Source organism: Pseudorca crassidens, chromosome 9 (genome assembly GCF_039906515.1).
Source record: "Pseudorca crassidens isolate mPseCra1 chromosome 9, mPseCra1.hap1, whole genome shotgun sequence".
Lineage (NCBI taxonomy): Eukaryota > Metazoa > Chordata > Mammalia > Artiodactyla > Delphinidae > Pseudorca > Pseudorca crassidens.
Genome location: NC_090304.1, coordinates 6128658 through 6151855, shown reverse-complemented (window position 1 = coordinate 6151855; position 23198 = coordinate 6128658). Strand labels below are relative to the sequence as shown.

The 23198-nt window shown below is 52.9% G+C and overlaps 1 protein-coding gene across 10 annotated transcripts in view; it reads right to left on the bottom strand.

Annotated features, from left to right (window-relative positions):
• The window catches only part of PC (pyruvate carboxylase), a 106719-nt gene that overhangs the window by 20158 nt on the left and 63363 nt on the right, over positions 1 to 23198 (bottom strand). For 5 of the 10 annotated variants that reach the window (XM_067748142.1, XM_067748144.1, XM_067748145.1 and 2 more), the window contains 6 exons: positions 2472 to 2607; positions 2172 to 2356; positions 1627 to 1792; positions 1388 to 1533; positions 1148 to 1265; positions 708 to 859 (listed from right to left, as the gene is read on the bottom strand). In XM_067748142.1, the coding sequence (XP_067604243.1) occupies positions 708 to 859; positions 1148 to 1265; positions 1388 to 1533; positions 1627 to 1792; positions 2172 to 2356; positions 2472 to 2607 (903 nt within the window). Of the gene's footprint in view, positions 1 to 707; positions 860 to 1147; positions 1266 to 1387; positions 1534 to 1626; positions 1793 to 2171; positions 2357 to 2471; positions 2608 to 2821; positions 2845 to 6170; positions 6387 to 7244; positions 7917 to 23198 lie in introns of those variants that run through there. The other 5 variants (XM_067748143.1, XM_067748146.1, XM_067748149.1 and 2 more) reach the window with 3 other exon arrangements.

The window sequence follows — 23198 nt, the reverse complement described above, 5'->3', positions numbered from 1 at the left end:
GGTCCGGGAAGATCCCACATGCCACGGAGCAACTAAGCCCGTGTGCCACAACTACTGAGCCTGCGCTCTAGAGCCCGCGAGCCACAACTACTGAAGCCTGCACGCCTAGAGCCTGTGCTCTGCAACAAGAGAAGCCACCACAATGAGAACCCCAGGCACCGCAACAAAGAGTAGCCCCCGCTCGCCGCAACTAGAGAAAGCCCACACGCAGCAACGAAGACCCAGCGCAGCCAAAAAAAAAAACCAGTAAGTGAGGAAGGAAGAGATGCCTGAATACTGTTCCTTAATCTTAACAGATCCCACTGACTCTCATTCCCTTTGTTCCAGGGGTTCGCTGGTGCTGCGCAGAAACTCAATCTGTGCAGAGGGCACTAAGGAGGGGCCAGTGGCTCTTTCCCTCCTCCTCTCAGCCTTTCTGGTCTCCAGGCTTGGCCTCTGGGCCCAACGCCTCTGCGGCTGCAAAGCAAGGATCCCGAGGGCCCCGCATCAGCCCTCAATCCTCCTGCCCCCGTCCCGGAGCTGGTCACCCTGGGCCTCCCTGCTCTGCAGCAGCTGGCCACATCTGGACCCCAGTGACCGCCAGCCGTGAGGCTTATGCCAGCAGGAGCTCAAAGCAAGCCTGCAGGAATGGGCTCCTTGTCTCCACATGGGGAGGAGCCCGTGCCCTTGGCTTTCAAACTCTGTCCCCGAGAGCCCCTGCCCTTCACCTGCTTTGCAAGTTTGACAGAGTCACTGGTGAGCCGGCTCCGAAGCTGGGGGTCCAGGTGGGCAGCAGGGGCGATCTCGACCACCTTCTGGTGCCGCCGCTGGATGGAGCAGTCTCGCTCGTACAGGTGCAGGATGTTCCCGTACTGGTCCCCTGGGGTGGAGGTAGACTGCACTCAGCTCCTCCTGGGACCCAGACACCCCTGAGCTGCTGGCGATCCCCGCGCAAGCACTGTGGCCGCTCGGCACGGCTCCCAGCGGTGGCTCAGCCAGGACAGAAACGGGCACAACGGAGGCCTTGGGCCCGACCAGCATGGCCCCACAGCCCACCTTCCTGGGGAGGGCCTTCCTGAGGGAGAGCCCCTGCAGCTTTCCCCAAGCAGAAGGGGCGGGCCCTTGGCAGCCGCCTCGCGCTGTGGCCCCGGGAACGCGCCCCACTCACCCAGGATCTGCACCTCGATGTGGCGCGGCTTCTCAATGAACTTCTCCACGAAGAGCGCCCCGTTCCCGAAGGCGGCCAGAGCCTCCGAGTAGGCCCGGGTGTAGTTCTCCTCCAGCTCCTGGGAGGGCAGGCGAGGGCCAAGGAGACAGTGGGTCCCAAGCTCTGCCGTGCGCGGCCCCGCCCGCCCCCAGCACCCCAGTCCCTCTGCAGGTGGTCTCCCAGCCCGCGGCGTCTGCTCACCTCGTAGCTCTGCACAACCCTCATGCCGCGCCCCCCGCCCCCATAGGCGGCCTTGAAGATAATGGGGAAGCCGTAGGTGTTGGAGAAATGGTGAGCCTCGTGCAGGGAAGTGATGGGGGCATCTGTGCCGGGGACCACGGGGACACCTGTTGGGAGACAGGCAGGTCAGGCCGAAGCCCGCCAGCAGCGCCCCCGCCCCAGACGGCCCCCCTCAGGAGCTGTGTGGCCCCCATGCTCACCTGCAGCGATGGCAATGGCCCGGGCTTCCACCTTATCTCCCATCTTGCGGACCACCTCAGGGCTCGGCCCAATGAACCGAACCCCGGCATCCTGGCAGGCCTGGGCAAAGTCTGCTCGCTCTGACAGAAACCCATAGCCAGGGTGCACGGCATCCACGTTGTTTTCCTGGCGGGGGGTTGGTGGCGTCAGAAGAGTGGAGCTCACCTCAAAGCCCTTCACACAGGCCCGCCCAAACCCTGCAGCCCTCGCGCCTGCTCCCCCGCACTTGCTCCATTCATTCACTCACTCACTCATTTGCTCACTCACTCATTCACTCACTCACTCATTCACTCACTCACTCATTCCCTCACTCATTCATTCACTCACTCATTCCTTCACTCACTCACTCATTCACTTATTCCTTCACTCACTCATTCCTTCACTCACTCACTCATTCGTCCCTTCACAGGGACTCACTGCCAGCAGGGTCAAGTTTTGCGGGGGGCAGACACAGGACCCAGGCCTGGCCCTCAGGAGGCCCCCAGCCCAGCCCAGCCCCGCTCACCTTGGCCACCTTGATGATGTCTGGGATGTGCAGATAGGCCTGCACCGGGGCGAGGCCGCGGCCGATGAGGTAGGCTTCGTCAGCTTTCTGTCGGTGCATCTGGCCAGTGTCCTGCTCTGAGTAGACAGCCACGGTGCGGATGCCCAGCTCCGTGCAGGCCCGGAACACGCGGATGGCGATCTCGCCTGGGGCCGGGGGTGGGCAACAGGATGGGAATTTAGATCCCCGGATCCTAAGAGACGCAGAAAAAGGGGCAGGGAGCTGGGGCAGGGGCTGGACACTGGCTCCCGCTGTGCTCACCTCTGTTGGCCACCATGACCTTCTTGATGGGCTTGTACTCCAGGCGCCGGACACTGGGCGAGGCAGCGGGGGCAGTGGAGGTTCGGCGGATACCTAGGAGCCTCAGGCCCCCACGGATAGTTTGAAACTTCAGCATCTAGGGAGGGAAGTCATGGCCAGGTTAGAGAAACCTCAGCTTGGAGGGTCCCCAGGAAGAGCGGGGGTCCCGCGCCAGCCTCCCAGCAGCCCCGCGTGAAAGCCAGCACCACTGTTGCCTCGATTCCTCCCTGCGGGGCTGAGTAACTATAGGGAAGGGAGCAAATTCACACCCAGATGGCACCCCAAGTTTACCCTCATACTCTAATACTCACTATAATTTCTAAAGCACCGCACTTCAAGCTTTTAAAGCAATTTCAGAGACGAGCCAGCAGCCCTGCATGACCACAGTGTGTAATGTCAGTGTCCCCTCTGCTGGGCACAGCTGTCCAGGCAACCCCAGACTTTAGAACCTTCGTGCCCCACACTGACCCCTGCGTCCCTCCCTCAGGGTTCCGTCTGGCTGGGCAGGGAGGGTGACAGTGGATCTACCCAGGAGCGAACCCGCATCAGTGTGCTCTAGGGAAGCACAGCCTCTACTTGGTTAAAATGCAGATTTCTTCAAACTGCAGAAACCTTTCTTGCTACAAGGGCTACTAAGTAAATTAGTCATGAAACCCAGCTGAGGGCCAGTGAAATGGGCCAGTCACAAAAAGACAAATACAGCATGATTCTGCTTAGATGAGGTCCCTAGAGGAGTCAAATTCACAGAGACAAGACAGTGGGAGTGGGGGGGCCCGGGGATGGGGGTGGGGTTGGGGATTGTTTAAAGGGGACAGAGTCTCAGTTTTGCAAGACGAAAAAGTGCTGGAAATGGCCGGTAGTGATGGTTGCACAACGATGTGAAGGTACGTGACGCCGGTGAACGAGCCATACGCTTAAAAATAGTTACGATGGCACATTCTGTTATATCAATACCTATTTTATCACAATAAAAGTAAATTGAGGGCAATTTACATCCCAGAATGTAGAACATCTTCAGAGGTCAACCACCCGCCTCATTTTACAAATGAAGAAAACCAAGGCCCAGGCGAGCTTTAAAAAGTGTGTTCAAAGTCACACAGCTGTTACAGCAGAGCCCAAACTGGCATTCGGTCCTTTACCCTTGCTCCGGTGCCTTCATCCAGCTAACCACGTGAACTATTTCTCAGTAAAGGTTAAATGCTTGACTCAACCATTTTGTTTTAAGTAAGAAGCATAAATATATATATATTTTTATACATAAAAACCTCAGCATCATATTATGGCCAACAAGACGGATAAGGGGAAATAAAGACCAAATAGAAAGACAAGAGAAGAAAAGAAATAAGGAAATAAAGAGAAGAAAGAGAGAAGAGGGAAGCCCTCAGACCAGGGGAGAGAGGGCGGCCCGCCGAGCATCGACCTCGCCAGGCACAGCGCCAGGCGAGGGCGTCGAGAACAAGGCAGGAAGGCCGCGGCGCTCACAGGAGGTAGACCCAGGGAAGGAGAAGAGAAAAGGAAAAAAACAGACAGAAACAAGGTCCTTTCAGATCATGACTAGTGCCCCAAGGGCAAGAAAACAGGTAACATTTTGTGAATTACCGGGCAGGGGGCTGGATATTAAGTGGGCCTCTCCGAGGAGGGCACGGACGTGGGGACCTAAATGCAGGAAGCCGCAGCCACACACAGATCTGATCTGCAGGGAACGCACCCCAAGCACAGTAACAGCCACGGCCAAGGACCCGAGGGAAGAAGGAGCTGGGTGTGTCCAAGAAAGATCCGGTCTGACAGCTGGGGGCAGGGACCCCACGGCTGAAGGTGAGACGGGCCAGGCTGCCGAGGCCTCTGGGTACGTCCGCCTCTCACCCAACACGGTGGTGGAGGGCACGACCTGCTGCGTGTTTGGAAAAGATGCCTGGGTTGGGAGCAGCGAGGATGGAAAGAGGGTGCACATGTGGGGCTGTGCAGGGGCTGAGACAGAGACAGCACCTCTGACTGGGGGGGACAGAGGGGGTGGGGAGGTATCTGGGATACAACAGGCTAGATTCGCTGAGACCCACTGTGGAAGATGAGGGGAAGGAAGAAGCCCAGGATGGGCGAGTGGAAATGCCTCCCCCACCTCAGGAGAGACCAGACTGGGGGTGGGGACAGGCTGCCAAAGAGGTTAGAGCCAGGCAGGAAGCCTGGGTGCTTCAGCAAAAGGGTGGGGTTGGAAGCCCTGGGCCTGGGGTAGATCTGCTGGGGACAGAACAGTCAAGAGAGGAGGGCTTCCCTGGTGGCGTAGTGGTTGGGAGTCCGCCTGCCGATGCTGGGGACACGGGTTCGTGCCCCGGTCCGGGAAGATCCCACACGCCACGGAGCGGGGGGGCCCATGAGCCATGGCCGCTGAGCCTGCGCGTTCGGAGCCTGCGCTCCGCAACGGGAGAGGCCACAACAGTGAGAGGCCCGCGTACCGCAAAAAAAAAAAAAAAAAAAAGAGAGGAGTGGCGGGTGCACCAACGTTGAGTCTGGATGAGGAGGAAAGCCAGGAAGCGCCGTGGGGCTGGGGCAGAAGCTCTCGGGAGTTGAGAGCCAACAGGGGCAGAGGCGAGGGCGGGCAGTGGGCGCCCGGGGTCCCACCAGCAGTGCGAATGTCAAGGGTGGGGCAGCAGCCTCGCTGGGCTCTGGCTCATCTTCTAAAATGGAGCACACAGTCCTTACTTATTAATACAAAGTGGACGAACCTGGCAGACACCCCCATACGCATCATGCAGGTTAACATCACCAGCAGGAAACGGCCATCACATGCCTCCTGACGGGCGGCTAAGAAGGACCTGCGGGTGTTCCTGCCACAGATGCCCAGCCTGAGTCTAATCGGGAGCCAACACAAGGCAAACCCAGACTGAGGGACGTTCCACCAAACCACTGGCCTGTACTCTTCACACGTGTCAAAGGTCATGAGGAACAAAGACTAAAGAACTTCCAGGTTAAAGGAGACTAAAGAGCCAGAACAATGAAATGCACACGTGCTCCTGGATTGGATCTTGGATTTCAGCTGCAGTAAAGGACATTAGGGGGACAACTGACAAAATTTAAATGAGGTCTGTACGTTAGAAACGAGTATTGTGTCAATGTTAATTGTTGTACTGCGGTAACTTTAGAGAATATCCTCATTCTTAGGGAAAAAACACTTAAGTGTTTAGGAGTTTAAGGGCATCATACCTGCAACTTACACTCAAATGGTTCAGGGAAAAACATGGAAATAATGAAGCAAACGTGGTCAATGTTTGGGAAACTGGGGTAAGGGGTGTGAGAGAATTCCCCGCACTGCTTCCGCAGCCTGTCTGTGGGTCTGAAAGAAAGAAGCCATGCTCCAGCTGGCGCCGATGGAGGAGCGACCCAAGGGAGCCCCCGGGACCCACTCACAGTGGGTGCCAAGTACCAGCTGGGCCTCAGAGTGGAAACATTTGACTCCCACACCTTTCTGAAAGCCAGTGAACTTCAGATGCTATCCTGTTATCTCCCCCTCGCAGGTCTACTGGCAGCACCTAATCCTCTGCACCGGCTTCCGGATTCAGACACCCACCCACTAGGAGGGAAGCGCTTGCCCAGCGGAGCAGCCAGAAGCAAGCAGGCCCTGGCGGTCCATGGCGCACACCCCGGGAGCAGGTGTGGGATGCAAACCTCGCCCTCGTCCTGGGCACCAGATGCCTGTTCTGCTCAGGGCTGCAGGCGGGATCTTCCTCACTTATCTACAGGTGAGCAGCCTTACAGCTGGTACCACTGGCACGGAGATTCTCCATCCTCCAGGGACGTCTCAACTATTCCCAGGGAGGCACGCTCTTTTCTCCCACTTGGCTGGGTTTACTCCTGAGGACGCCTTAGGCACTACGCATTGTCCTGTGGATAAACAGACATTTCTGTCCTGTCCCCAACCACACATGCCCCAATCCCTTTTCCAGATAAAGAAAGAGATCCCTGGAGGTTATGCCCCCGGGCTGGGTGCCAAGTGCCTCCCTAGCTCAGTCAGCAAACAAGGGAGTCTGAATAGAGACCCACACACATTTCTGCATTTGACCCTCACACGTGCTCTAGACAGCAAGGGCTTCCCTGGCGTCCCACTTTACAAACCAAGAAACCAGGGTCTGGGCACTGGGTGGTGGAGGTGGGGGGTCTCTGAATGCCCCGGAGCCCCCTGTCCTGTGCAGACGGAAGCAAACATCGGCCTGGACTTGAGACCTGAGCGGACCCTGGGGTGCGGGAGTGAGCAGGCAGATGTTTATAGAAGGGGAAAGGTCACGGTCCTTCGCTGAAGTCAGAGCAGTGGAAAAAGTGGGCAGAGGGCAGCCACCCGCACCGGCTGGCAGCCCAGTGTGAACCTGGAGTCAGCAGGCCTGGGTCTGGGCACCTGAGGCCTCATTCCCTCCTCTGTGGAAGTGGCCAACACCACCCCAACCTCGGCAGGTCGTCCTGGGGATCACTGAGCGGGGGCCCTGAGTGCCAGGCCTGGGCGATGAACGTGGCCGCCATCGCCATCTTCCCACTGGCCTTTCCTCCCTGATGAGTGCGGGGCACGAGTAGGAACCCCCGGCTCTGGTGCCCACACCCGCACGGCTCTCATTCCCGCCCAAACCAGTGATGCGGCCACCCGCCCAGTGGCTCTCGCTGGACAAGGGCCGGAACGTGCGCCCACAGAGAGCGGACCGCATTCTCGGGTGGGAAGACCTGCACGCGACAAGGGAGCCCTGGGGCACTCACCCCACACCAGCCAGACACCCAGGGCTGCTTCTTCCCAGGGAGGCCACGCCATCTGCTCGGCCTGAGTCAGTGGCCCAGGGAACAAAGTTCTCCCGCCCCAGTCTGCTGGAGGCAGGGACGGCTGCCAAGGCTGAAACTGGCGGAAGGGGCGCCCCGGAGCAGGGGAGGCATGGAGGCTGGGTCACGCAGGCAGCAGGAGCTTCACAGCCCAAAGCCTGCTCCCTGATCCCCAGGGATAGGGAAAGAGCATGAAGGAGGTGTTCTTTTTTAAAAAATTAATTAATTAATTAGGCTGTGTTGGGTCTTCCTTGCTGCCCGCGGGCTTTCTCTAGTTGCGGCGAGCAAGGGCTACTCTTCGTTGCGGTGCGTGGGCTTCTCACTGCGGTGGTTTCTCCTGTTGCGGAGCACGGGATCTAGGCGTGCAGGCTTCAGTAGTTGTGGCACACAGGCTCAGTAGTTGTGGCTCACGGGCTCTGGAGTGCAGGCTCAGTAGTTGTGGCACATGCGCTTAGTTGCTCCGTGGCATGCGGGATCTTCCTGGACCAGGGCTTGAACCCGTGTCCCCTGCATTGGCAGGCGGATTCTTAACCACTGCGCCACCAGGGAAGCCCGAAGGAGGTGTCCTGAGGCAGGACACCAGCCGGGAGCGGGACAGCGGACTTCCTGCTGCCCCTGCAGGTGAAAGGCACAGAAACGTCAGCCAACAGGCAGAGTGGGGTCTGGGGAGGCTGGTCAGACGGTGCCCTCGTGGATGCCCGAGGGCACAGGTCACACTGCCCCTCAGAGCCTAGACACAGCCCTGTAGCTCAGTTCCCAGCTTAGTCACAAGCGACCCCCACCCCCTGACCCCGCAAAGCCACGCTTGGGTCTTGAGGACACAAAGGTGAATAAAAATCCTGCTGCGTTCCCAGGACACCTCAGAACTTGGTTAACCCAGCACCCAGCCTTTTCCCTTGTCAAGTCCCACTCCCCTCCCAGACCTGAAACCCAGGGGGTTCGGCTGCCTGGTGCCTCCTAAGGCCTTTCCAGAATCAACTTCAGCTGGGAGAAAACCTGCAGGACAGAGGTGAGCCACCTCACAGAGGCCTCCCTTCCAGGAAGCAGGCCCTTCGTGGGTCGAGTGTGTGATGCACTCACTCTGGCTGTGTCGAGTCTGAGGGTCCGGGGTGGGCCGAAGGAGGCACTGAGTGGGCGGATTCCCGCTCGGGGTGGCGGAGGCAGGCAGCCAGGCACCCGGTGAGGCCCGGCAGCAGAAGCTCAGCGCCTGAGGTCTGAGCGTGGCCAGGCCTCAGGAGACCAAGCTCCCTTCTGCAGCCCTCCCAGAGGGGCTGCCTCTGGCATTCAATGGGACCCCCGCCCTGAGACCAAACTCTGGCATCTTGCAGTGACCTGAGTGCCAGCCCCTCTTCACAGCGCCACTTTCGCAGAGCACTGGCCTTCCCTCAAGCACCGTTGCAGGTAGCATTCTCGTCCCCTCACTGCAGAGCAGAGCACAGGTGACGGCACCGGTCACAGGAGGGCGGTGTGGGCAAGGCCCAGGCTCCCACCATCGGTGCCACACTGTGCCTTGCTTTTGAGCTTTCGGTTGCGGGATGGGAACCCAGAATTTCTCAAGGTCGTTGGCAGTTTGGCTGAAAATCTTCCTTAAAAACGCCGAGGGCTTCGTTAACCAAACCCGACGCCCTGGGAAGCCCTCGTGTTCTGTTGCATCAGCTGACTTTGCCCAGGGGAGCCACAAGCCTTCAGAGAGGGCGGCTGCTCTGCGGACGGATGGGACTCCCCCACTGGCTGGGTTCCCCCGGGGGGAGAGGCCCCTTGGAGGAGCCAGGGCACAGCCAGCCTCTGGTCACCTGCCTCGGGGACGCCACTTTGCCTTGCTCAGTGCCAGTGGCACACGTGAGCAAAAATCTCCTTTTCTGACCTCAGAGATGGGGGAGTGATGAGCAAGAGAAAAGCAACCGCCACCGCCCAAAGATCCCTTATCCGGTTTCCTCTCCAGTGAGCCGACAGGCCCAGAGAGGCCCGTTTGCTATTTTTGCAAATGCCAGCTGACAGATCCCTTTCCTTGGCCCCGGGTTGTGCATTAGAGACGGGGAGGAAGACGGCTTTGACTCTCACTTGGGACGTGTAAACAACGCCAGCAAGAATGAGGCACAGGGAGGCGGGGAGTGTTGGGAACACCTGTTTCTCCTCCGCTGCCTCTCAGCGTGACTCCACAGGCAGTCTCGACTTCTCTTCCAGCTTCAAACCTCCCCCCAACACTGAATGGATAAGCTCAGTGTTCTTTCCTTCCAGAAGGGAGTGGTGACGATTCAGTCAAGAGGGTGCTGACAACAACCTGGGGCACGAGGCAGGGGAGGTAGTGACATCGTCTGCCAGGCCCGGTGACCTGACCTGCCCCTGCGGCTTCTATAACGTCCAACACTCGCCAAGCTCCACCTCCGTGCCAGGCCGGTGCCAGCAGGTGGGGACACAGCGGGGAACAGCACACCTAGCAGAGTCTCTACTCTTTCCCAGGCATTGGGCTCCGCACGTACTAACGCAGGTCAGCCTCACAGCTGCTTATCACTCCCTTTGACAGAAGGAACCAGGCACAGTGGGATTAAGTCATACTCAAGGTCAGCCAGCAGGGGCAGTTCTGAGCCCACTTTGTATGTCTCCTTCTAGAGCAAGAGCGCTGACCCATTAGGGTGTCCTCACCTAACTAAAGGAATAAGTTATGGTTTTCATCAGAAGCACAGTGTGACAGCACTTGGAAACCAAAAGCCAAAACCCCACTCCTGATAAAAATGCGTTACTGCCTGAACTTCGGCAGGGCCACCAGAGGGGCTCTGCACTTCTCACCAGGGAGCAGGCTAACAGAGCCAGCAATCACGTGTCCCTGATGCGCTAGGGCAGTTTCAATTCATCCAATAATCATCAAAATGTCACTAGAGGTCCCATTACTTCAGACCTAAACTACACCTCCCAGGCTGCCTCTTGCAACCAAGAGCAGCACAAAATTCCGCCGTCAAGCCATCACCATCCAAATTTTGGTCCAGACAATAAAGCCACTGGGCTCAAGGGCGGATGTGCTCTCAGCCAGAGCAGCCTTGCTGGGATCAGGGTAGGCGGCCACCTGAATAGCTGTTGTAGCCAAGCATCGGGCCCTGGAATGTTCCTTCGAGGATCTGTATTGCTTCCATCCTAAATATCCCTGTTCTTCACACAGCAGCTCCTGCAGACTCAGAGGGCAACTGTGGGCAGGAGGCACAGAGGAAAGTAAAGCTGTGGCCCTGCTTTGGGGGTGGCTGGCTGATGTGTTAGTTTTGGAAGCCCACAGACTGAACTGCCCGCCCCCAGTCCCCAAGTACCTGAGCACGTCCATCTCAGACGTGTGTTGGAGCAGCCAGGTGGGGTGAGAAGGAGGGAGAGCGGGTCAGAAACAGGCCCCAGGAATCTCCAAGTTAACTAGTGAGGCTCCTACACAATTACTTCCTACTACCCAACCCCAGCACTAGCACCCCTACCAGGCTTTATCCCCTGCCCCCAGCCGGCCTCAGCGGCTGGCTGCAAGCAAAAGCAGGTCAGAACCAGAAAGAAAGAGTTCTTGGTGGAGGACTCCACACTGTGGCAGAAGCGAGCCTCTGATGGATGGGGCTGCTCTCGGGGAGCCTTCCTTCCAGGCAGCTCCGCGCTGTCCTAAACGTGTCGGATGGTGGCCCGGGGCTGGAGGCCAACGGGGACAGATGAAAGGGAAAGACTCCACCTGACTTTCAGGGCTGCAGCGGCTGATATCAAAGCGCCCAAGAGAGGACAGACCAAGGCCGAGATTTCTGAGCAGGGGGAGCTGAAGGGAGGACAGGAGAAACAACGAAGGTGACAGATGAAGAAGAAAGGGGCGCCAGAACATCAAAGGCAGGAAGAGACTCGGAGCGCAAACAGCGCGGGGCCTGGGGCAGCACAGCCCACCTCCCACCCTAAGCGGCGGGGCTCTGCGTCGCCCCTGGCAACCCTCGATTTAGGCGGCAGGCAGAGGGGAGAGGGGGTAACAGCGGCACCTGGGACAACGGGCCCCGCGTTGGCCGAGGGGATTTGTGGACTGGGAAACGGGGGAGGCTCAGAGAGAGAGGCACATGAGGACTGATCAAGGCCCGCAAGGGAGTGGCAGGAAGCACAGGGTGAGGAGGGGGCCCGGTGGGCACAGCAGCTGCCCTGTCCCAGCCTCATTTGAGGGCAAGGAGACTTTCAAGGCAAACACTGCCCCCTGGTGCAAAAGGAGTGCTACTGCCATCCTGTGCATGCCTGCCTGGGGACCTGAAAGTCGGGCCAGGCTCACAGCTGGAAAGCCACTCGCACGAATTTCTCCACATCCTTTAGATCCCACTCAGGAAGGTCTTCCTGGACTCCTCCACCCCCCCAGGCTGCTCAGACACCCTTCCTCGGGCGGCCATCTGTCTTCACTGCAGCTCTGTCACTGTCCCTGCCACAACCCCTGTCCTCCTGCTTGTGGGGGTTCTCGGTGAGGTCGTGTCTGCGTCTGTGTCCTCAAGGAGCCCTTAGCGTTCCCCTGGTGGCGCAGTGCTTAAGAATCCGGCCGCCAATGGAGGGCACACGGGTTCGAGCCCTGGTCCGGGAAGATCCCACATGCCGCAGAGCAACTAAGCCCGTGCGCCACAACTACTGAGCCCGTGTGCCGCAACTACTGAGCCTGCACGCTGCAACAACGACCAAACACAGCCGAAAATAAATAAAAAAATAAAGAAATTTATTCTAAAAAAATGAAATTTAAAAAAAAAGGAGCATTTAATGTTATAACGATTTGCTGACCCGTCTCACCAGACACTGTGAGGACTTGGCGACAGGATTCTCAGTCTGTTTTGTCCCCCAGTGTCTCCCTAGCACTCTGCCCAGTGCCCGACACCGACATTAAATGTCTGGGGAATGAATGAGTGAATGAATGAATGACTGCTCCAGGCCACATGAGCTTGCAGAGTACTGTGAGCCCAGAAATACTGTGGAGCGGCTAGACAATGAATAAGGCATGGCCCTCCTGGGAGCAGCACACACAAGCTAAAGGGACACATGAGTGTCCCTTACACACAGATAAGAGCCCAAAGCGTTGACAAGGAAGGTCAAAGGGGCAAGGTCAGCAAAATATACCTCCCAGCCCGAGGGTGGAAACCAGGACAGCATTTCAGGGCTGAGAGGGTGACAGGCACTAAAGACTCAATTCTAACCATGGCTGGACGATGCTTTGCAGGGAGACGGACACCAAAACACAGCAGACATGCAGGTGGTCCAGAAAGCTCCCTGACACCTTCATGGCACACCCACCCCAGCTGGCGAGTCACATAGGACCTCGTCCCCACTCACTCACTCAGGTCACCCCAGTTTCAAGGTGGTAGGAAAGTGGACACCAGTGTATGGGCTGAATTTTGTTCCCCAAAGAGATACGTGGGCGTGTCAACCCCTAAGACCTCAGAATGTGACTTTAGTTGGAAATAAGGTCCTTTTTTTTCCTTTTTTTTCTTTTTGGGCCGCTCTGCACAGTATTCAGAATCTTAGTTCCCTGATCAGGGATCGAACCCGTGCCCCCTGCAGTGGAAGTGCAGAGTCCTAACCACTAGACCACCAGGGAATTCCCCAAAATTAGGTCTTTACAGAGGTAATCAGTGAAAATGAGGTCACTAGGGTGGGCCCAAATCCAATATGTTTGGTGTCCTTATAAAAAGATGAAATTTGAACATAGAGACAGACACACGCAGATGGAAGACCATGTGGAGACACACAGGGAGAAGACAGCCATGTGCCTGGAGAGAACGCCAAGGATTGCTGGAAACACCGGAAGCTGGAAGAGATAAGGAAGGATCCCCCCAGAACTGTCAGAGGGACCGTGGCCCTGCCGACGCCTTGACTTTGGACTTCTGATCTCCAGGCCGCGAGACAATAAATCTCTGTCGTAAGCCATCCCGTTTTGGGTTCGCTGCTACGGCAGCCCTAGGAAACTAACAGGCCCACGTTCCCCGTAAATGACCAGAGCCTGCAGAGACCCTAAAACCAGGGGCTGGGGAGCACAGGGTATTAAAAACGCTCCCTCGAGAATTCCCTGGAGGTCCAGTGGTTAGGACTCCACACTTCCACTGCAGGGGGCACGGCTTCAATCCCTGGTCAGGGAACTAAGATCCCGCAAGCCACACGGCGCGGCCAAAAATTGTTTTTAAAAATAAAAAATAAGCCCCCCCCCTTCTCTCACCCGCTCATCCTGAAGCAGGCCAAGCGGGGGCCTTCAGAGCACGGAGCTATTTAGGACTGTGATCAGCACCCTCTCTGGGCCAGGAAAGGCCGAGTGGGTGGCAGCAAAAACGAGCCTGTGAACTGTGCCGATGCCAACACATGGCTGCACGGAGAGAGGGCAGAGCCAGCAGGAAGACCTCCTGAAGAAACACACCAGGGACGAATCAAAGGACAAGGAGGAAGGAGGGAGGTGGTTCAGGCGTGGGGACAGGGGGAGCAAAGACGAAGGACCAAACAGCCTGGCAAATGTCCACTGAGGCCAGAGGCAGGGAGTGAGGATGCCCAGGAGACCAAGCACAGACACCTAGACTCCAGGTCACGAGCCTGCATGCGCAGCAAGGGGCGCAGACTTACCCTCAATGTCAGGGGATGTGACCCAGGAAACTAGGCAGGGGAGGAGGGATTTGCAATTTAGAGGGACCACTCTGACTGTTCTGAGGAAGACGAATTTGAGGAGGAAAGACTAGAGGTGGAAGAAAAACAAGGAAGATGTTCTAATGTAGGCAAGAAACATGCCGGAGGTACTCCTCCAGAACCTGTTCGACGAGGGGTAAGGAGGCCACAGGTAAGGGTGGCTCTTGGCTCCTGTTTTAAGGGAGGGGGTGAACAGTGGCAATGCCAAGTTAAGGAACACAGAAGCGGATGTAGGTAGCGGCCGGCAAGTTCAATTTTGACCCTGATGAGCTTGAATTAACTGCAAGCTATCCAGCTGGGGAGTCCAAACAGGCTGCTGGACGTGAGTCTGACGTTGAAGGAGAACTCTGAGCAGGAGAGGCAGGTCTGGGAGCCACGTCCTGCTGGGGACATGAGGGCAGGAAGGATGGATTGGGTGGCCAGAAACACCCACGGGCCAGGATGAGCCGAGGGACACCCAGGGACCAGCCAGGGCCGTGGGCGCATGGTGAGGGCCAGGGCTCTGAGGAATGTCAATGTCTAAGGCAGCAGAGCTCTGATAAGGAGTGAAAAAAACAGACATGGGGTTTGACAGCAGACGGCTCACTGGTGGCCGCAGCGGTGGCTCAGAGGGGGTAGAGGTAAAAGTGAGTTAGTGGGAGGTGAGGAGGTCTCCGCTGTAAACTCCCCAATGTCCGGACAAGGACATCTTAACTTAACGTTCAAGTAAGAAGAGGAGAAATGCAGGATGAGCACTTGGGGATCCTAGACGATCCTAGAGGGTACTAGGATCGAGGTTCCCTCCCTCCCTCCCTCCCTTCATTCCTTCCTCCCTTTCTTTCTTTCTTTTTCTTTTCTTTATGAAACATTTGAAAAATACAGACCATACAGCTAGCAATATATATAAGACCCAGAAACTCAGAATAAACTGATGTCACTGTTGACATATTTGCTTCCCATTTTATGGTAAGAACTAGGTCTGGTGAAATGTATGGATCGAACACAGGGGTTCATTTCTACCCTTCTGAAATCCCACTAAAACATCGGTAAAAGGATCCTTTTAAAAAGAGCACAAACCCCCAAGGACAAATGGGAAAGCCAAGGGCAGCAGATGAGAGAGGCCCCTAAAACTGAACGAGGCACAGCATGTGGACAAGTGGCAATGACGGGGGGTGGGGGGTGGAGAGCACGCAGAGGAATCCACAGAGTGAGCAAATACGAGTTGCAGGTTCCCGGGAAGTTCAGAACTTAGTGGGTCGGCTGGACAGTGGGGCTGCAAACTGAAGGCCGGTTACAGTCTAAGGGAGGAAGAGCCCCAGACCCATCTCTGCACCACACCCCAGCAGAACCACAGGAACAGCAAACAGCCTCAGCCCTGCTGAGTCCAGTGCAGTCACTGGCTGAATCCTCGCAGCGACCCCTGCGACGGTTCACCTGCGTTCCCAGGTCTAGAGCCATGGAAACTGAGGCGTAGGCAGGACAGATGGAGTCATGTGCCCAAGAGCACACTGCTAGGAAGTGTCAAAGCCAGGTGGACCGGTTATGGGCATCCAGGGCCCCGCTCCTGACCGCCAGGCACTGGCGCCTTTCAGAAGACGAGAGGTTGGGTTCCTGGAAAGGCTCCACTGTGGCCACGAGGCCCAGCCAGGGGAGAGGCGGCAGACAGGGCACCAGACGGCGCTGCAGACAGCAGGGGAGATGGCAAAGCCCTCGGCTACCACGAAGTGGTTCCCAGGCTGATGGCTAGGGAGCACCCTGAGGGCTCCTCTCTAGGAAACCACCCGCCCAGGACGGACGTCCCGTGGCTACAGACACGTAGTCGGCACCCAAAGAAAGGGGTGGCCTGCAGCCTCCTCTCAAGGTGAGGACAACTGGTCCATAAGCCCCACCGTGCCCAGGCTTTCCCATCGGCTTCAGTATGAAGGGACAGCCAAAATCACCAGATGTTTGAGGACAGAGCCAAAAAAATTCACCAAAACAAACTGGGAATAAAAACATGGGACTCTGAGGAGAAAGTAATAGAGAGAGCAGATACTTAGAAAAAAACCACTATAATTAATCTCAGAGAAGTAAGAGAAGCTATAGCACTGCGAGGTGGCAGCTATTTTAAAAAGGCATTGAGAAAGAGCTCTAGGGAATTAAAAATAGCATTGCAGACATTTTTAAACATAATAAATAGAAGAATTAGAAGACAGTGGAGGACATCACCCAGAAAGCATAACAAAAAGACTGACATATGGCAAATAGGAGAAAAGGTAAGAAAATAAGAGGCTGAGTCCGGGGAGCCCACCCCCAGCCCCCCGGGGGGGAGCAGGGCAGAGTCAGCCAGCATCACCTCCTGCACCTCGTGCACTTGTGGCTGTGAGGACCCTTTGAGCCCCAGCACGATGCCCAAAGTCCTGCCTGGAAGTAAGATCAGGGGGATCCTGTTAACTTCCTGTATCACAGAGTGGGTGGCTTAAAACGACCAAAATGTATTCTCTTTTAGTTCTGGAGGCCAGAGTTCAGCATCGGTTTCACTGGGCCCAAATCGAGGTGCAGGCAGGGTCATATCCACTCCGGAGGCTGCAGGGGAGTGTCTTTCCTTGCCTCCTCCAGCTTCCGCTGCTGCCAGAATGCCTCTTCTTATGGCCACATCACTCCAGTCTCTGCCTCTGTCATCACTTGGCCTTCTAGAACCGCAGTGTGTGTCTAACCTCCTGCATCTCCCTTCTGAGGACACCTGCGATGGCATTTAGGGCCCCCGGATAATCCAGGGTCACCTCCCCATGTCAAGATCCTTCACTTTGTCATATCTGCAAAGACCCTTTTCCCTGATAATGTGACACTTACAGGTGCCAGGGATGAGGACCTAGACATCTTTGGGGGCCGTCACTCAGCCAACTACACTCCTGAAGAGAAGAAGGAGGCCACAGTAACGCTGAGCCACTTCTGAGGGAAACGCTCTCCAACCCATAATTTTCTACCCGGTTAGACCATCAATCAAGTGTGAGGACAAAATAAAGGTATTTTCAGACCTGCTTGGCCTAGGAAAGTTTACCACCCTCGCGTGCATTTTCCCAGGAAACTCTTGGGAGATGAGCACCAACGAAACAAGGGAGTAGATAAACCAAGACCGAGAAGCCTGGGAGCCAGCACAGAAGGAAGCCCGGGGAGTTCTCAGGGGATGGTGAGAACTGCTTCTCCAGACAACAGCACGGGCTGGGAAGCTTCCAGAGATGGGGCTCCAAGGGGGCAATCGGGGGTCTAAATAAACAAACAAAAAGGCTGGATGACCTGATGTCTCTGAAAAAATGGGGAAGAGATGGCAGTTTTTATAGTTCGTCTGGGGATGAAGGAATGAGGTAAAGAGCAACTCCAGGAAACTGAGAAGTTATACAGGAAAACGTTACCACGTATACACTTGGTGTTCTCAACTGTGGATATTTACTTGATTTTAATAATGTAAAAACTGAAAATGTACTTTTAAATGGTTACGTAACCATGCGGGAAGGAGGAGAGCAGGGAAAGTGGGTATGTCTGGGCTGGGGGGTAAAAGCGAGCTAAACCTTCCACAGGAGGAGATCAGAAAACAGAGCCGAATGCTGTTTGGAAACAGGAGGGTAGGCTGCTAGGAGTTACAGAGATGGAGCATCCCTGGAAAGCGGCTCAGCTCAGGTGAAAGACTGGCCTTATACTGGATGAAGAGCGCCTCCCTCCTCTGAGAGCAAAGCTCTAGTGCCAGTGTCAAATACCCCAGCACCGGCTGGGACCCAGGCATCACCCAATGCACTGACCCTGCCAAGGGCTAAGATGACCAGTGGCTTTTGTGCTCCGGCTCTCTGGGCTGACAGGGCAAGACATCACGTTCAGAGAGGCACAGCCAGAGAAGCAGCAGCCCAGGGAAGGCAGACCTGTAGACGGCCGTGCTTCCTGTTCACACCCAAACTCCTGGTTAGCCACAGCCACTCCAAGAAGCAGGATGAGACTAAGCTTTATGAAAAATATCTGGCCGGTCAGATCAGCAAAAGATACAGATTAGAAAAAGCAATGGCGTTTCCCTGTGAGGGGGGTTAAAAAAATTTTAGACAGTTTTCTGAATGAGTTGGTTTAGGTCAAATGAGTCTTCTGGAATAGCTAAATATTAGACTGATTGTATGAGATTTCTTAAGTTTCTGCTGTGATCTACCTGTATCTTGGCATGTTCCTACCAAGGTTGTGTTAATATTCTTTCTTTAGAGGAGAAGAGCAAAAGTTAGACATGTTTGGAATTTAGATATTAAGTACGTTTTACTTTAAAATGTACCATGACGGACTTCCCTGGTGGCGCAGTGGTTAAGACTCGGTGCTTCCACTGCTGGGGGCGTGGGTTTGATCCCTGGTCAGGGAACTAGGATCCTGCATGCCGCGCGGTACAGCCAAAAAATAAATTAAACAAACAAAAAAGGTACCATGAATCAGAGACTGGTAGCCCTCAGCACAATCTGGCCAGAGAAATGTGAGTAGCAAGACTGATTACTTCAATCTCCTCCTGGGCGCCTGACTCTTTTCTCAACCGAGATAAAGTCGCTGAGCCAAGGGCTGCCAGATTCAGCCAATTAAAATGCCAAGTGTCCAGTTAGAATCTGAATTTCAGCTAGACTGCATTTTAAAAAATGTACAAGTATAATCTGTGTAATATTTGGAGCATACTTAACACTACTAAATTATTGGTTTACCTGAAATTTGAATTCAACTAGCCATTTTAATAAACTAGCCATTTGAATTTAACCAGTATTTTATCTGGCAGCCCCAATGCACCAACAGTGCCGAGGCCCTGACTGGATCTTAAGGAGAAAAAAAAAAAAACACGTAAAGAGAATTCCCAGATGTTGACGTAACAGGGCAGGGAAAACACAGTGGTAAGACCCCAGGGGTCAAACGGCCTGGGTTCCAGTCAGGGCTCCACCAAGCCCACTAGCTCTGGGCAAGCTGTTTAATCTCCAGGCCTGAATTTCTTCATCTGTAAAATCAGGGATAATAACAGTAATGTGCATAGGCTTGTTACAAAGATCAAACGAGTTAATGCATGTAACGTGCTCAGAAGAGTGTCTGGCACATAACGGGCCTTTATTATAAACGTCAGCTTTCAGTGTCAGCAATGCAGAGGCTGAACAGGGGACTTGGGCCTGCTTCTGACGGGCAGAGGTGGGCAGGGCCAGGGCCATGAGGAGAGAACCACAGGCCAGCCCAGCTGGGCTGGGGCTTGCTTGTGGAGATGATGCTTTGAAGCACAACTTGACCCTCATAGCCTCCTTAGTCAGAGCAAGTCAGATGACCTAAGAAATGGAGTCCTCCCGCCCACACACATCCTTTGGGGGAGGATCTATCATGAGCCACCCGCACCAGGCACAGAATGATCGCTCCCACCGGCTCCCTGACTCTGCCCCTTTCCAACTCAGTGCTCAGTGACATTGAGTAACAGCCTGAAACTGATCACAGTGGGCATCTGTACACCACAGAAATCTGCAAATGCTACAACCAGGGCCCTTTCCTCACCTCCCCGGGAGCCACAGATGAAAAGAACACCTAGACGGGCTAAGCATCCCAAAGTGACCTGGAGACAGGCAGTAAGGGTGGGCTGGGTGAGTGGTACCCCCTCTCCACTTGCCCGTTTGGCTACAGACCCCAAATAAAAAGGCCTCTGTGGGAGGTTTATAGCAATACAATCTTACCTCAGGAAACAAGAAAAATCTCAAATAAACAACCTAAACTTACACCTAAAGCAACTAGAGAAAGAGGAACAAACAAAACCCAAAGTTAGTAGAAGGAAAGAAATCATAAAGATCAGAGCAGAAATAAATGAAATAGAGATGAAGAAATCAGTAGAAAAGATCAATGAAACTAAAAGCTGGTTCTTTGAAAAGATAAGCAAAATGGATAAACCTTTAGCCAGACTCAGGAAGAAAAAAAGGGAGAGGGCCTAAATCAATAAAATTAGAAATGAAGAAGTTACAACTGACACCACAGAAATACAAAGGATCATAATAGAATACTACAAGCAACTATATGCCAATAAAATGGACAACCTAGAAGAAATGGTCAAATTCTTAGAAAGGTACAATCTTCCAAGACTGAACCAGGAAGAAAGAGAAAATATGAACAGACCAATCACAAGTACTGAAATTGAAACTGTGATTTAAAAACTTCCAACAAACAAAAGTCCAGGACCAGATGGCTTCACAGGTGAATTCTATCCAACATTTAGAGAAGAGTTAAAACCTATCCTTCTGAAACTATTCCAAAAAATTGCAGAGGAAGGAACACTCCCAAACTCATTCTATGAGGCCACCATCACCCTGATACCAAAACCAGACAAAGATACCACACAAAAAAGAAAAGTACATGCCATGTTCATCACTGATGAACACAGACCCAAAAATCCTCAACAAAATACTAGCAAACCGAATTCAACAATACACTAAAAAGATCATACACCATGATCAAGTGGGATTTACCCCAGGGATGCAAGGATTTTTCAATATCCGTAAATCAATCAGTGTGATACACCACATCAACAAATTGAAGAATAAAGACCACATGCTGGGGCTTCCCTGGTGGCACAGTGCTTAAGAATCCGCCTGCCAATGCAGGGGACAAGGGTTCGAGCCCTGGTCCGGGAAGATCCCACATGCTGCAGAGCAAATAAGCTTGTGCGCCACAATTACTGAGCCTGTGCTCTAGAGCCCGTGAGCCACAGCTACTGAGCCCATGTGCCTAGAGCCCATGCTCCACAACAAGAGAAGCCACCGCAATGAGAAGCCCGTGCACCGCAACAAAGAGTAGCCCCTGCTCTCCACAACTAAAGAAAGCCCGCACGCAGCAATGAGGACCCAATGCAGCCAAAAAAATAAATGAATAAATAAATTTTTAAAATATTTTTTAAAAACCCATATGATCACCTCAATAGATGCAGAAAAAGCTTTTGACAAAATTCAACATCTATTTATGATAAACACTCTCCAGAAAGTGGGCATAGAGGGAACTTATCTCAACATAATGAAGACCATATATGACAAACCCACAACTAACATCATACTCAATGGTGAAAAGCTGAAAGCATCTGCTCTAAGATCAGGAACAAGGCAAGGATGTCCACTCTTGCCACTTCTTTTCCACATAGTTTGGAAGTCCTAGCCACAGCAATCAGAGGAGAAAAAGGAATAAAAGGAATCCAAATTGGAAAAGAAGAAGTAAAACTGTCACTGTTTGCAGATGACATGATACTATACATAGAGAATCCTAAAGATGCTACCAGAAGACTACTGGAGCTCATCAATGAATTTGGTAAAGTTAGAGGATACAAAATTAATACACAGAAATCTCTTGCATTTCTACACACTAACAATGAAAGATCAGAAAGAGAAATTAAGGAAACAATCCCATTTATCATCACATCAAAAAGAATAAAATAGGGCTTCCCTGGTGGCACAGTGGTTGAGAGTCCGCCTGCTGATGCAGGGGACACGGGTTCATGCCCCGGTCCGGGAAGATCCCACATGCCGCGGAGCAGCTGGGCCCGTGAGCCATGGCCGCTGAGCCTGCGCGTCCGGAGCCTGTGCTCCACAATGGGAGAGGCCACAACAGTGAGAGGCCCGCGTACCGCAAAAAAATAAATAAATAAAATAATAAAAATAAAATAAACCTACCTAAGGAAGCAAAAGACCTGTACTCCGAAAAGTATAAGATGCTGATGAAAGAAATTGAAGATGACACAAACAGATGGAAAGATATACCATGTTCTTAGATTGGTAGAATCAATATTGTCAAAATGATTATACTACCCAAGGCAATCTACAGATTCAGTGCAATCCCTATCAAATCATGAATGGCATTTCTCACAGAATTAGAACAAACAATTTTTAAATTTGTAAGGAAACACAAAAGACCCCAAATAGCCAAAGCAAACCTGAGAAAGAAAAACAGAGCTGGAGGAATCAGGCTCCCTGACTTGACTATACTACAAAGCTACAGCAATCAAAACAGTATGGTGCTGGCACAAAAACAGAAATACAGATCAATGGAACAGAATAGAAAGCCCAGAAATAAATCCATGCACCTATGGTCAATTAATCTATGACAAAGGAGGCAAGAATATACAATGGAGAAAAGACAGCCTCTTCAATAAGTGGTGCTGGGAAAACTGGACAGCTACATGTAAAAGAATGAATTAGAACATTCTCTAACACCATACACAAAAATAAATCAAAATGGATTAGAGACATAAATGTAAGACTGGACACTATAAAACTCTTAGAGGAAAACAAAGGCAGAACACTCTGACATAAATCACAGCAGTATCTTTTTGGATCCACCTCCTAGAGAAATAGAAATAAAAACAAAAATAAACAAATGGGGCCTAATTAAACTTAAAAGATTTTGCATAGCAAAGGAAACCATAAACAAAACGAAAAGACAACCCACAGAATGGGAGAAAATATTTGCAAATGAAGCAACCAACAAGGGATTAATCTCCAAAATATACAAACAGTTCATGCAGCTCAATATCAAAAAATAAACAACCCAATCAAAAAATGGGCAGAAGATCTAAATAGACATTCCTCCAAAGAAGACATACAGATGGCCAAAAAGCACATGAAAATATGCTCAACATTGCTAATTATTAGAGAAATGCAAATCAAAACCATAATGAGGTATCACCTCACACCAGTCAAAATGGTCATCATCAAAGTCTACAAACAAATGCTGGAGAGGGTGTGGAGAAAAGGGAACCCTCTTGCATTGCTGGTGGGAATGTACATTGGTACAACCACTCTGGAGAACAGTATGGAGGTTCCTTTAAAAACTAAAAATAGAACTACCATATGATCCAGCAATCCCATTCCTGGGCATATATCTGGAGAAAAACATAATTTGAAAAGATATATGCATCCAATGTTCATAACAGCACTATTCACAATAGCCAAGACATGGAAGCAACCTAAATGTCCATTGACAGAGGAATAGATAAAGAAGCTGTGGTACATATATACAATGGAATATTACTCAGCCATAAAAAAGAATGAAATAGTGCCATTTGCAGCCACATGGCATTATTATTATAATCTCTGATAGAGATTATCATACTAAGTGAAGTAAGTCAGACAAAGACAAATATCATATGATATAACTTATATGTGGAATCTGAAAATATGACACAAATGATCTTATTTACAAAAGAGGAACAGACTCACAGACTTAGAAAACAAACTCATAGTTACCAAAGGGGAAAGGTGGGGGGTGTGGAGGGATAAATTAGGAGTTTGG